Genomic DNA, 14,128 nt, shown 5'->3' with positions numbered 1-14,128 from the left:
CAACCATAAAGCCAGAGCTAAGCATGATGGGAAGGCACTGGAGGGTTTTAAGTGGGAGAGTGATACGACTTGATTTACATTATATAGATCACTGGCTCCGGTGTGAAGAATGGATTACAGAGGTACGAGAGTCACGGCTCAGAGTCCAGTGTTAATTCCATTGTAAGTGTTGGTTCAAGAGAGCATGGTGGCTTAGCCCAGCAAAGGAGCAGTAGACAGTGTAAATGGACAGACAGATTTAGGATTGATTTGGGAAGCAGAGGCAAAAGGGCTTACAATATACCAAATGACAACAAATATATGCCCCATTATGCCAAGGGAAAGAAGTCAAATACAAGACTATTTACTGTATGACTCCAAAGCTCAGTGACAGAAAGCTGATGGGGTTGCCTGGGGCCCAGGAGTTTGGGGAGTGGATTGATTGTAAAGGATTCCAGGGAACTTCTTAGGGTAATGGAACTAACTGTTCTAGATCTTGTTTATGGTGGTGGTTATAGGATTGTATACAGTTACGTACTGTATCACCTCAATAAAGCTGAAAAACGCAACCCAACTAAACAAAAAATGCCCCAGTGACAACAGGTCAGTAACAACAACACGGCATGAGCATCACAGAAATACACACAGCACAGAACCATTCAGAATCCTGTAGGGGTCCCTCCCACACAGCCCCAGGTACAGAGTAGCTACTCAGTAAATGGTCAGTAGATTGAAATAACCAAATCAGTTATGAGGAATGGGCCCAAGGGGAATTTTCTGGGCAGGGCCCAAGGTTCCCATTAATAAATAAGTGTTGTGTCCTTCTGGAAGAACCCAAGGGGTAAAAATGAACACAAACCCCAGAGATAAGAAATTCCTATTTGTCTGTCCCCCTCTCCCCCTCCATAAGGTGGCTGAGAATGACGAATCACAACAGACATGATCAGAATTAGGAGAATGTAGGGGAAAGATAGAAGTCAACTGCATTGTTTTTAAAGACCGATTTAATGTTTTCAAAAATTCTGAATGAGTTGTTGTTGCCTTTTTTTTTTTTTTGGCCGTGCCTTGTGGCATGCGGGATTTTATTTCCCTGACCAGGGACAGAACCCGTGCCCCCTGCAGTGGAAGCACAAGATGTCATAGCTTTAAAATCAGATTTCACACACAAATTCAAATTTCTGGCTTCTCTTGAAAAGCTAAGTCTCCTGCAACTCTGGACTCATTTCCCACGTGGCCACATGGGTCGGTGTCCCTTCCTGTAGATACCCATCCTCCTCGCTCACTCACACACCTTGCCTCCCCCCTGCTGAGTTTGCAGCTCCTGATGACATCAGTCAGGAACCAGATAATGACTCTAAGAACTTTAAAACCAGCTGGGAACTTAATTATCCCACCCCCATTGTTTACTTTATTAACCCCTTTCTGTTTCTCTAATTAAGTGGTTAGCAATAAAACTCATATAAGGAAAGGGTGGCAAGGTATTGGAGGAAAATGGGGAAAGGGTTGCTGAGGACACTGGGTAAAGTTATGCACACAGTCTTAAGGGGGAAAACTGCACCCTAAGTATAGGAGAATTAAAGAGGAAAGGGCTGTATTAGGGACTCCATGGGGCCTAGGGCTAGACAGGTAAAATAAGTAGCCAGAGGTGGCCCCTAAATGTGGTTCTGGAAGAAGCCCTTGGCAACATGTGGTTGGTCTAACATTTTCGTTATGTTCTCAACACTGGGCTGCTTCACTGTGGGTAGGCCAACATGAAGCTGAATGAAAATCTTGGGCTCCCTTGGGGAGCTGGAACATATAAATAGAATAAGGGGAGCTGCAATTGTTATTCAAAGGGAGGATGAGAGTCTCGGGCTAAAATACTCCAATATAGGACAGTACACACACACACACACACACACACACACACACACACACACACACACACACACACACACACACACACACACACACACACACACACACACACACACACACACACACACACACACACACACACACACACACACACACACACAAAACCAGTCTCCCTCTTCAGTGATCCAATGATGGATCGATCAGCCTGGACAGCCCCAAGCACAGCTATTCTTAGAGCACAGGCCTTTAGCCACTGTCCCTCAAGATTTCCTTGGAGGTGTTTATGTATTCAATTAGGTTACGCTCAAAGTCCATCCTGGGAATCATTCAGCCTCCAAAAATTGACTCTGCATATCTCTACACTCCTTTACATGTTGATTTTTATATTTAGCCCCCTAAGGAAAATTTTATTTCCTTTAATCTACAGTCTTAGAGGGGTGCCTCTCTATAACCCTTAAACACTGTCCTCAACTTGCAGTATCTTGCTGTCAATTAAATAGGGTTATCTGAGGCTGTACTTCTCAAATCTTAAAATGCATATAAATCACATGGGCATCTTGTGAAAATGCAGATTGCGATTCAGCAGATTTGAGTTGGGGGCTGAGATTCTGCAATGCTGCTGGTCCTAGGACCAGTAGTCAGGTGCTAAAGAGAATCCTGGTGTAAAACTCAGTCTGCTACATTATTTAGGTTCTGTTTGTTGGAGAATACGTAATTTAATAGATCACTAATATTTAATGTGCCTACGACAACACCAATGTTGCTAAGTAACACAGAGCAGTCCAACCACCAGATGAGGCAAACTTCAGGCCAGCTTATTACATCTTTCTAAAATTCTCAGTGATACAGGCACAGATGAGTAACCCTATAAAAGGAAGGGAGTTCAAAAACTATCATGGGACTTCTATCTATGACTCAAACTCCATAGCACCAGCTGGCTGGCACTATGAAATGGTTGTCCAAAGTTGTGCTCACCAAAGTATCCAAATTTTGTCTTTTTTTAAAAAAAATTAATTTATTTTTTATTTATTTTTGGCTGCGTTGGGTCTTCGTTGCTGCACGTGGGCTTTCTCTAGTTGTGGCGAGCAGGGGCTGCTCTTTGTTTTGGTGCATGGGTTTCTCATTGCAGTGGCTTCTCTTGTTGTGGAGCACGGGCTCTAGGCACACAGGCTTCAGTAGTTGTGGCATGCGGGCTCAGTAGTTGTGGCTTGTGGGCTCTAGAGCGCAGGCTCAGTAGTTGTGGTGCACAGGCTTAGTTGCTGCACGGCATGTGGGATCTTCCCAGACCAGGGCTTGAACCCGTCCGTGTCCCCTGCATTGTCAGGCGGATTCTTAACCACTGCGCCACCAGGGAAGCCCCAAATTTTGTCTTATTATTTTTAAATTAATTAATTTATTTATTTTTGGCTGCATCGGGTCTTAGTTGAGGCACAAATCTTTCATTGCAGTGCACAGGCTCTTGGTTGCAGCACTTGGGCTTCCCTCCAGTAGTGGCACCCGGGCTCCACAGCACGTGGCTTCTGTAGTTGCGGTGCGCAGGCTCAGTAGTTGCAGCATGCATGTGGGATCTTAGTTCCCCGACCAGGGATCAAACCCGCGTCCCGTGCATTGGAAGGTGGATTCTTAACCACTGGACCACCAGGGGAGTCCTCCAAATTTTGTCTTAGAGTCATTCATTAATTAAAAATACTTAACACCTACTAAGTGCCAGACCTTAAAGGAGTGGCAATGCAGAAAGTAGCATTCCTTTATTAGAGCAACGGCTCTCAAGAGTTTTGGGTCTTGATGGTACAAAAGACTCCAATCATCCTATTTTAAGTGATGCTTATCCAAGTACATTAGAAGAAGGAAGCATTCTATTTAGCATCAGGGGCCTGGATGATTTCATCTTAAAATCAAATCACAGGTCAACAGGCACATGAAAGGATGCTCAAGATTGCTAATCATGAGGAAAATGCGAATCAAAACCACAATGAGATATCACCTCACACCTGTCAGAATGGCTATCATCAAAAAGAACACAAATAACAAATGTTGGAGAGGATGTGGAGAAAAGGGAACCCTCGTACACTGTTGTTGAGAATGTAGATTGGTGCAGCCACTGTAAGAAAATGTTACGAAAGTTTCTCAAAAAACTAAAAATAGAACTACCCTATGACTCTACAATTCCACTCCTGGGTATATATCTGAAAAAAATGAAAACACTAATTTGAAAAGATACACACACCCCAACATTCATAACAGCATTATTTACAATAGCTAAGATATGGAAGCAACCTAAGTGTCCATCAACAGACGAATGGATGAAGAAAAGGAATGGACTACTACTGAGCCATAGAAAAGGAACGAAATTTTGCCATTTGCGGCAACATGGATGGACTTGGAGAGCATTATGCTAAGTGAAATCAGTCAGACAGAAAAAGACAGATACTGTATGATATCACATGCGGAATCTAAAAAATACAACAAACTAGAGAATATAACAAAAAAGAAACAGACTCACAGAGAACAAACTAGTGGTTATCAGTGGGGAGAGGGAAGGGGGAGGGGCACTTTAGAAGTAGGAGATTAAGAGGTACAAACTATTAGGTATAAAATAAGCTACAAGGATATATTGTACAAAACGGGGAATATAGCCAATATTTTATAACTAAATGGAGTATAACCTTTAATAATTATGAATTACTATATTATACACCTGTAACATGTAATATTGTACAGCAATTGTACACTTCAAAAAAAAATCAAATCACAGGTCAAATATTATGTCAACATAAGTTGCAATCAGATGGGAACCTTCCACCAACTCCCACTACTTCAACTACTTGCATCTGTGCCCATTTAATATTCTACATCCTCTTAAATGGATGAACTGTCCATTCTCCTGCCTAAGGCCAAGCCCCCCACTGTAAATCCTAGCCCTGCAATTCTCTCTTCTCTCCTGTGCATCAAAGTTTCCCTCACTATTGGTTCATTTCCATCAGCATACAAAATATTCCATTCTTCTTTTAAAAGAAAATTCTCTTGATCCCACTTCTTTTTCCAGCTATTGCCCAATTTCTCTCTACCCTTTGCCTCTAAACTTCATGAAAGGGCTTTCTCTACCCCCCATCTCTATCACGTACTCGACCTTTAAAGCAGCACTGGATTCAGCGGGTCGCTCTTCCCTGGAAAATACTTCTTGCACTCACTCAGCCTCCAGGACACCTGGGGGTTTCCTTCCTCTCCTTTGGCTGCTGCTTTTCTGGCTTCCATGTCCCAGCTTCTTCTTCTTCTTTTTTAAAAAAATAATTAATTAATTATTTATTTGGTTGCGCCAGGTCTTCGTTGTGGCAGGCAGGTTCCTTAGTTGCGGCCTGCGAACTCTTAGTTGCAGCCTGCGAACTCTTAGTTGCGGCATGCATGTGGGATCTAGTTCCCTGACCAGGGATCGAACCCGGGCCCCCTGCATTGGGAGTGTGGAGTCAACCACTGTGCCACCGGGGAAGTCCCCATGTCCCAGCTTCTAAATATCGGTGGGCACCGCTGCTCAGTCCTTGGACCTCTATTCTTTTCTAACTATACTTAACTCCTTGATGAGCTCATCCAGTCCCATGGATTTATATCGAGTATATGTTTATGATTCCCAAGTTTATTACCTACAGCCCAGTTCCTCCTCTGAACTTCAGGCTCACATATCCAATTGTCCACTCAACAGCTCCACTCAGTTGTCTGAAACTTGGCTCGTCAGTAACTGAACTTTTGACTTAAACGTGATCTTCATCCCATCCTCTTAGTCTCTCCCATCTCAGTCAGAGCGGCTCCAGCCTTCGCTCAGGCCAAGCACTTTGCAGCCATCCTTGATTCTTCACTTTCTTCCACACTCCGCATCAAATCCATCGTGTTACTGGTACCTTCAATGACATCTCTATAGTCCTACTATTCTCACCACCTCCACGGTCCCCATGCTGGTCCCGTCCTCTCCCATCTGGATTACTATGGTGGCCTCTGAACTCAATCTCCTTAGCTTGCTCCTCCCTCTGCAGACTATTCTCAGCAGCCCGGCAGATGCTTTTAAATCAGCTCAAGCCATGAATCTGCTCAAAATCCTCACTCAGAGGAAAAGGCAAACTTCTTATAAATGTCCCCACACCAGTCAAACTAGCTTCCTCACCTCCTGCTTCCCTCTGGACCAACACTGTACAAAATCAGGCCCTGTCAGGGCTTCCCTGGTGGCGCAGTGGTTGAGAGTCCGCCTGCCGATGCAGGGGACACAGGTTCGTGCCCCGATCCGGGAAGATCCCACATGCTGCGGAGCGGCTGGGCCCGTGAGCCATGGCCGTTGAGCCTGCGCGTCCAGAGCCTGTGCTCCGCAACGGGAGAGGCCACAACAGTGAGAGGCCTGCGTAACGCAAAAAAAAAAAAAAAAAAAATCAGGCCCTGTTTATTAAGAGTCCATGCTTATTAAGAATAGAAATTGAGAGAAGTAATATTTAGAAAATTGTATAGGAATCTGACAGAGTAATATTATGCTGTAGAATCTAATAACAATTTTTCAAATGACGGCTTGTATTTGATATATCTTTTTTTTTTTTAAGTTGGCCGCACTTCATGGCTTGTGGGATCTTAGTTCCCCAACCAGGGATGGAACCCAGGCCACGGCACTGAGCCCTAACCACTGGACTGCCAGGGAACTCCCATCTTTGGTATTTTTAAATTTCATTGTTCCACAATACATTTTTTATTTTATAAAATTATTGGTCTGGAAATTAAAACAAAACACTTCAGAGGTTCTTTACAACAGATAATTTAAGATGCACTGCTCTAAATATCCTAATATTGCAACTCCCACATACTTCCTATCTCACTTCTTTGTCTTATTTTTTTTAATCCTTAACACTATATAACAAACTATATAATTAACACCTGTATCTTGTTTATTGTCCATCTTCCTCATAAGAATGCAAACTCCAAAAGGATAAGCCTTTGTGTCTGTGTGCTCAGCACAGAGCAGGCCACGCTGGCTGGATCAAAAAACGAATGCACCCCATGCAATAGTAGGTCTAACCAAACAACCCACAGCAAACTAAAATGATAATGATGAAGCTAAATGAACAATGATTTTAATTTTAAGAGAACTGTGGACTCCTACTGTCTGCTTGAGCAACATGTAGGTGTGTGCATGGCTGCCTGATAGTCAGGCTTCTTAAGAGAATTCTGAAGTGTCTTCTAGTAAAGCCTGAATAATGATCTAATTTTTGGTTTTGATCACCTGATTTTAATAACCCTTAAAAGCCTGTTGAAAAGATGTGATGGTTAGTCTTATGTATCAACTTAGCCAGCCTATAGTACTCAGTTTAATTCAACACTTCAGCAAATGTTGCTGTGAAGGTATTTTGTAGATGTGGTTAACATCTATAATCAGTTGACTTCAAGTAGAGCGATTATCCTCAAAAATGTAAATCAATTCCTTAAAATCAATCTCTCTTTCTCTCTCTCCATATATTTATATACAACCTATTGGTTGTTTCTCTGGAGAATCCTCACTGATAGAAAATATGTATTAATATCTATAATAAATAATAGGATAAGTAGCTTTAATCTTAGGTTAAAAAGAAGTCTTTGGGATTGTGTACCTCCTGTAAGAATGAAAGCACTGTGGGCTTTGGAAGTGAAAAGGGTAAAGGGAGTCAAGAGGCACAAACTTTGAGTTATAAAATAAGTAAGTCATGGGATGTAACATATAGCATGGTGACTATAGTTAATTAATACTGTATTGCTTATTTGAAAGATGCTAAGAGAGTAGATCTTAGGACTTCCCTGGTGGCACAGTGGTTAAGAATCCGCCTGTCAATGCAGGGGACACCGGTTCCATCCCTGGTCTGGGAAGATCCCACATGCCGTGGAGCAACTAAGCCCATGCACCACAACTACTGAGCCCGCGTGCCACAACTACTGAAGCCCGCGTGCCTAGAGCCTGTGCTCTGCAACAAGAGAAGCCACTGCAGTGAGAAGGCTGCGCACTGCAACGAGGAGTAGCCCCCGATCACCCCAACTACAGAAAGCCTGCGTGTAGCAACAAAAACCCAACACAGCCCCAAAATAAATAAATAAATAAATTAGGAAAAAAGAGAGTAGATCTTAAAAGTTATCATCATAAGAAAGAAAAATTTTGTAACCATGTATTCTGACAGATGTTAACTAGAATTTTGGTGGTGATCATTTTGCAATATTTACAAAAATTGAATCATTACGCCATACACCTGAAACGAATATAATGTTATATGTCAATTTTACCTCAATAAAAATTTTAATATAAAATAAAATATACTAAAATTAAAAAAAAAGAATGAAAGCACTGATGTCTATTTCTGGGTCAGTTTAAAACACATCAGGAAACCCTCAGACTCTACTTAGAGAACCATGAATTTGATGCTCATACTTGACCACAAATGAAACGTTTTAATCCATTTACCAGAAAGCACTTCAGAATTATCTTCAACAGTTTCATTTAAAAAAATTAGGCAAACTCTGTGACTTGGAGCAACTCAACCCAACTCAGGTCTATGCCGATGTGGCTCTTTGTACTGTATGGTCTGCTCTGGTTTGTATTTAGCTCTTAGGCCTATTCTCAAACTCTTGACCCTTTCTGGTGACTCCCTCAGCTCCAGCCTTGAGCTCTGTCCGTAAACCCACGTTCCCAGTGCCTTTGGGACATTTCCATTTAGATGTCTCCCTATCAGACTACTGTACATTCAACAGGCTTAATTGTGAGTTCATTAACTTCCTCCTGAGCTAAACTCTGTCCCCCTATATCTCTGTCTTCGACTTCTGTCTCCCTCGGTATATACCATACCAAATTTCTTGAATATTTCTTTTAAATGTAAATCAGATTCCGTTTTAGTTTCCCTTATGCAGTTTCAACTTATCTACTCCCTCTTTTCCCAGCTCACTGTTAATAGAAAAAAGGCAGAGGTACGAAGTCTTTTCCCCCAAATCTACTTTTACAACTGATACTGATACTGAGATATGAATAACGTCAGTTTGAAATGACAGACATTAAAATGGAGCTTCTTAAATTAAAGTCCACCAAATGAAAAAAGAATTAAGCTAAAAGTAAGGCTATCTGGGACATCTTGGAAATGTCAGACTTATCTTTTGTGGCCCAGTTTTATTCCAAAAGAAACATAGAGATAAGAAATAAAACATGGGGGCTTCCCTGGTGGCGCAGTGGTTAAGAATCCATCTGCCAACTCAAGGGACACGGGTTCGAGCCCTGGTCCAGGAAGATCCTACATGCCGCAGAGCAACTAAGCCCGTGCGCCACAACTACTGAGCCTGCGCTCTAGAGCCCGAGAGCCCGAGAGCCACAACTACCTAACTCCGAGCACCTAGAGCCTGTGCTCTGCAATGAAAACAGAATAAGAAGCCCCCGCACCAAAACAAAGAGTAGCCCCCGCTCGCCGCAACTAGGGAAAGCCCGTGCACAGCAATGGAGACCCAGCACAGCCAAAAATAAATAAATAAATAAATACATAATTTTTTAAAAAGAAATAAAACCTGTTCATTGGTTTTTGCTTGCTTTACGGAATGACTTCGATGGAAATAGAAACTATGTTTTGACACCTGAAACTAAGACAACATTGTAAATCAACTATACTCCAATAAAAGTTAAACAACAACAAAAAAAGAAACGTTTTGAGCCTATATTATGGGCTACTTTTACACTTTAAGTACTCATAAAAATTCCATTACCCACCTTATTTTACAAATGAAGAAGCTGAGATCAAAAAGATTAACCAAAGTGGTGATTACACAGCTGGTTAGTGGCTATGAAGCTCTCACTGTTTTACTGCATCACAATACATAGATACATATTCATTCAAGGTATTGTTGCCGTATTATACTTGCTTGACTTGAAACTAGTTTATAAACAGAAATTAGCATAAACAACCTAGTTCAGCAAGTTTGGAAATTAGCTTAGTATGGGATAATATAGAGGTTTCATATGCATTTCCTCATTTTCCAATTTAAGTTCAATGGAAGAGAGTAATTCATTTAGGAAGTACAAACGGTGTTAGGAAGGCTCACCATCCCCAGAGCAGAAGGGACTCTAGTTAACATTTACAAAGTGGAAGAGGCCCAAGTAAATTTGCCAAAAGTAGGAATATGGAAATTCTGCCCCCGGCCAGAACAATGGACATAGATTTGTCAAAACAAAGAATAGTAAAGTGAGGGAAGGCAATTTGTCCAGCCCTTATTGTGCTACTTCATGACTATTTTTCCAGTTGCTGGTTTCCTATTCACCCTAACAAAGAAAAAGATTAAACAAAGGATTCAACATTTTGCAAATTTATATTACTCTAGCAGAAGCAAAACACTGCAGACACTAAGTTATAGCATTCAAAATCCAAACCAGCGAAAACAATCAGATAACAATCTCCAATAGCAAAGCTGCCCAGTTCAGTTCTACAAAAGAAAATCTTCCAAGACTTGAGCCCCACTGTGTGTCTTTGGTGCAACCTAAAAGTTTTAATGCTAATACAGACTAAATTTAAATGTAGGCTAGGTATCCTGCGGTTATTACTGCTCTGAACTAATCAATGTATTTCATATAATGCAATAACATCTTGGCTTCCATCTTGGCCTTGGGGAATTACGTCAATGAGCTACATCTGGACAGCTGGGAAACAATGTCAGTAATCAGACAGGAGCTAAATTAGCTTTGAGTTTAAAGTACAGAGCTGAAACAACAGGCCCTGAAAATATGGCCACAAAAGAATGCCCAGGGACACTTTTTCTTTAAACATTGTGTGGGCTGCAGATTTTTCTCCCTGGCTCTCTGCTTTTCAGTATTGAAAACTGCTTCTCAGATACTAGGCTATAGGTGTCAAGGACCACCTAAGTCCTTTTAAAGACGGTTTGTGCACTTGCATTCGTGATTTATGATACTTCTTTTTTCCTGGTAAGCCAGAAAGCACTTACTGCTTCGGGGCTTCATCAAACTAGTTAGTCAGCGGTCCAGATAAGACATTAAGTGGGTTTCCACTCATGCTCTATGCAATCCCCTCCCCCGCCCGCCCCCCACCAATCTCACCCACACAGTCACACACCCACGCACCCACGGGAAGAAAGCTTTTAAGCAAATAGAACACAAACTCACAGATCCAACCCCTACTACTAGTTACTCAGGCACACGTTAAGGACGCGCCAATTTTATAAAGGGATTTTGTTTTTAAACTCTTCCTAGAAACTACCACGGATGTGCGCTAACAGCGAGTTTTAGTTGGTGTGTACGTGGTTTCTAAGACAGTTATTTTTATCTCTACTTCCTACCGCGGTGGGGAGGCTGTGCATAAGGCAGGTAGTCTGCAACCTCCTTCACTCGGTTGGCTGTGTTTTTAACTGCTGCATTCACGGGCTTGGGGGTAACGTTCAAGCCGCAGACCCAGCCCTGGCGGCTTGTTCAACCCTAACGACTACAGAAAGTCACTTGGACGTTCCCGTTTGATTGATCTTTGAGGGGTTTGGGCGTCTGTGTTGGGAAAGGGAGGTGGGGATGGAAGGACAGTTTGCACAGATCCTTGTTTGCTCAAGAGACCAGCCTCGCGGGCGTTCTAGAACACGTGCACAGAGCCAGCAAAACAAAACCGACCCGGGTTCCGGGCGGAGAAGGAAGCACCGCCCGATTAACCGAGTGGAGCGGGAACTGCGCTCGGCGGGAGCCCCTGCCTTGGGCCCAGGCGGGTGCTGCTTCTCCAGCCAAGCGCACCCTCCTCAGCCGGCAAGCCCTTGCTCCCCGCGGCTCTCGCGCCCGGAATTCCCGTCCCTGGGACTCCGCACTTGGGCTGCGGGAGGAGGCGGCTCTACGGCGGCTGCAGGGCCCGCTTGTTGCTGTTTTCTCCTCCTGAAATCCTGTGTCACCTTCCGACTGGGCACTTTCCCCGTGGTCCGCACTCGACGGGTCCAGGTCTCTCCCTGCAGCAGTTTCCTTCAAGCGCCGGCTTCTGAACCCCCCGATCCCCAACGGCTCCGCTAACATCGCCCTCCCCAGGGTGTGGGCGCGCAAACCTAGCTTCCCTGGCACTTACACGTGGCCACAGCGGGTCCGGACGGGGTGGTGCAACACCTCGAGGCAGACGGAGCAGTCGAAGGACGTGACGGGCAGCTCGGGGTCTCCCCTGCGCTCCAGGGCCCGCAGGGTGGCCGAGGCGGGTGCGGATTTTCCGCTATCGCTGCTCAGCACGGAGCCCATCGCTGCGCCTCCGGCCCAGACCGTTGCCAAGAGCCCGGTGCCTGCAGCCGGCTTGTTTTGTTGTCCTGCGGTGGAGGAAGTAAGTCCCGGCCCAGCCGCGATCGCCGCCTCCCAGAGCGCGCAGCTAGCGCAGCCCCGAAGCAGCCTCCGCGGCGGGGCCCAGCCTCGGTCTGCGGCAGGCCGAGTGCGCGGCCGCGCGTGTGAAGTGAGCCTTCGCTCGCTGCCTAAGTCTAGGCTTGGAGGCGGAGGCGGCCGCCGCACCGGGCACGCCGCGACGTCCAGTGGCCCTGGGAGAATTGAAACCTGACACCTCAACTGCAGAGCAGAGGACCTGGGCAGGCAGTGAGCCTTCCAAGCAATCGCCCGCCTCCTCCTTGCGAACCACTGTAGCAAGTGAATGAAAGTGCGGGCGTGGTTCTGTTTGAAGGCAATCAGAGAACACCCACTTGTAAGGTGGTGGTCCTACGGGTCCTGCACTGTTGTAATCATAATAGGCCACAAAGATTATCTACGAGCGTCTCCTAAGAAAGTGCTAATCACCACTTCCGTCTTGTAATCAACACTGCATAAATGGAGAGGTAGCATGCAGTAGTGGAAAGAGTTCTGGGACCTGGATTCGAATCCTAACGCTAGGACAGGGATTCTAGTGCTAAACCCTAGGACCCTCCCGACCCCCACCCCGTCCAGTTTCGTCGCCTTAGAATCTCCTGCTGTTGTTTGTATTCCCCTCTCCATCCTCTTTTGAATATTTATGACCAAATATAGCATTTATTAATTCACACATTTAATAAGGCTTTAATGCCCACTGCATGCCAGACTCCTTTCTGGTGATGGGGACACAGTTCCCAACAAGCAAACAAAATCCCAGTTCTCACCGAACTTACTTAAAAAACATTTTTTTGGAGATATAAATTCACGCTCTTTTTATTTTAAAAAATCCATGGTAATACATAATATGCATATGCAATACACACAAACGATAATACATAATAATCCTATAAACTTCACCCAGTTTTCCCCAGACTTTACTTTTAATGAGAAGATATAAGTAATCAACACTAAATAAATGAACAAGTTCATTTCAGCTGATAAGAGCCAAAAAGAAGATAAAACAGGGAGTGAGGATGGGGGCGGGGAGGGTAAGAAGGTCAGGGAAGACTTCTTGGATGTGGTGACATTTGAGCAGAGTCATGAATAATGAAAAGGAGTCAGCCACTCAGAGATTTAGGAAGAAGCTTGCTAAGCTCTGGGAACAGTGAGCAAGGCAAGAACAACAACAACAAAAACCAGGGTGTGGAGCTGGAGCATGAGGGACCAGAGGTGTAAATGGCATGAGATGAGGTAGGAGACGGTCCTGATCATACCCAGTCTTACAGGGCAAGACCAAGAGCTTGGGTTTTATTCCAGGTGCCATGTTTGATTTAATTCCACTGCTGTGTGGTTTGGAAAAGACAGGAACAAAATAAGAATGGAAGCAGAGAAACCAGTTAGGAGGTTACTGAATGAATCCAAGTGAGGATAATAATGGCCCGAACCAGGGAGTCACCTGGGTAGTAGGTGAGAGATGGACAGGTTTGTGATATATTTTAGACAAAGACCTAAATGGGCTTGCTAATGAATTGGGTATAGGAGTGAAGGAAAGATAGCTATTGCTACCTGTAAAAGATAAACAAAAACCTTCCCTTGATCCCACATTTCCCTCAGCTCCTACACTATGTCTTCTTTAAGGCCAAATTTCTTGACCTGATTCTCTACTTTTTAGGTCTTCATTTCTTAATTACTCCATCCTTATGCCATCTAACCTGGGTTCTGAACTGACCACTTTATCTGTCCAAAAACTGCTTTGTCATCAGTGTCAGTGGTGGGTGGCTTTTATGTGGATAAATCTAATAGACTCCTTGTAGTCCTTTTCTTGCTTCACCTCTCAGCTGCATTTGTCAGTGTTGACTGCTCCCTCCTTGTAGAAACATGCTTTGGCTTTCCTTCTTTCTTTCTGGCTGTTCTTTCTCAGTCTCCTTCACTGGACTCCCCTGCTCCATGGAAAAGCTAAGTGCTATG

At 44.0% G+C, this 14,128-nt stretch overlaps 1 protein-coding gene across 1 annotated transcript in view; it reads right to left on the bottom strand.

The window, feature by feature from the left end:
* Positions 1-12,345, bottom strand: part of RNF125 (ring finger protein 125) — a 41,425-nt gene extending 29,080 nt beyond the window's left edge. Inside the window, exon 1 of the mRNA XM_060119575.1 lies at positions 11,907-12,345. Within this exon, the coding sequence (XP_059975558.1) occupies positions 11,907-12,070 (164 nt within the window). The 5' untranslated portion in view covers positions 12,071-12,345. The remainder of the gene's footprint in view (positions 1-11,906) is intronic.
* Between the last annotated feature and the right edge of the window lie 1,783 nt (positions 12,346-14,128).

The sequence above is a fragment of the Mesoplodon densirostris genome, chromosome 15, assembly GCF_025265405.1.
Source record: "Mesoplodon densirostris isolate mMesDen1 chromosome 15, mMesDen1 primary haplotype, whole genome shotgun sequence".
Lineage (NCBI taxonomy): Eukaryota > Metazoa > Chordata > Mammalia > Artiodactyla > Ziphiidae > Mesoplodon > Mesoplodon densirostris.
Note: the sequence above shows the minus strand (reverse complement) of the source record. Positions and strands in the feature narration are given on the sequence as shown.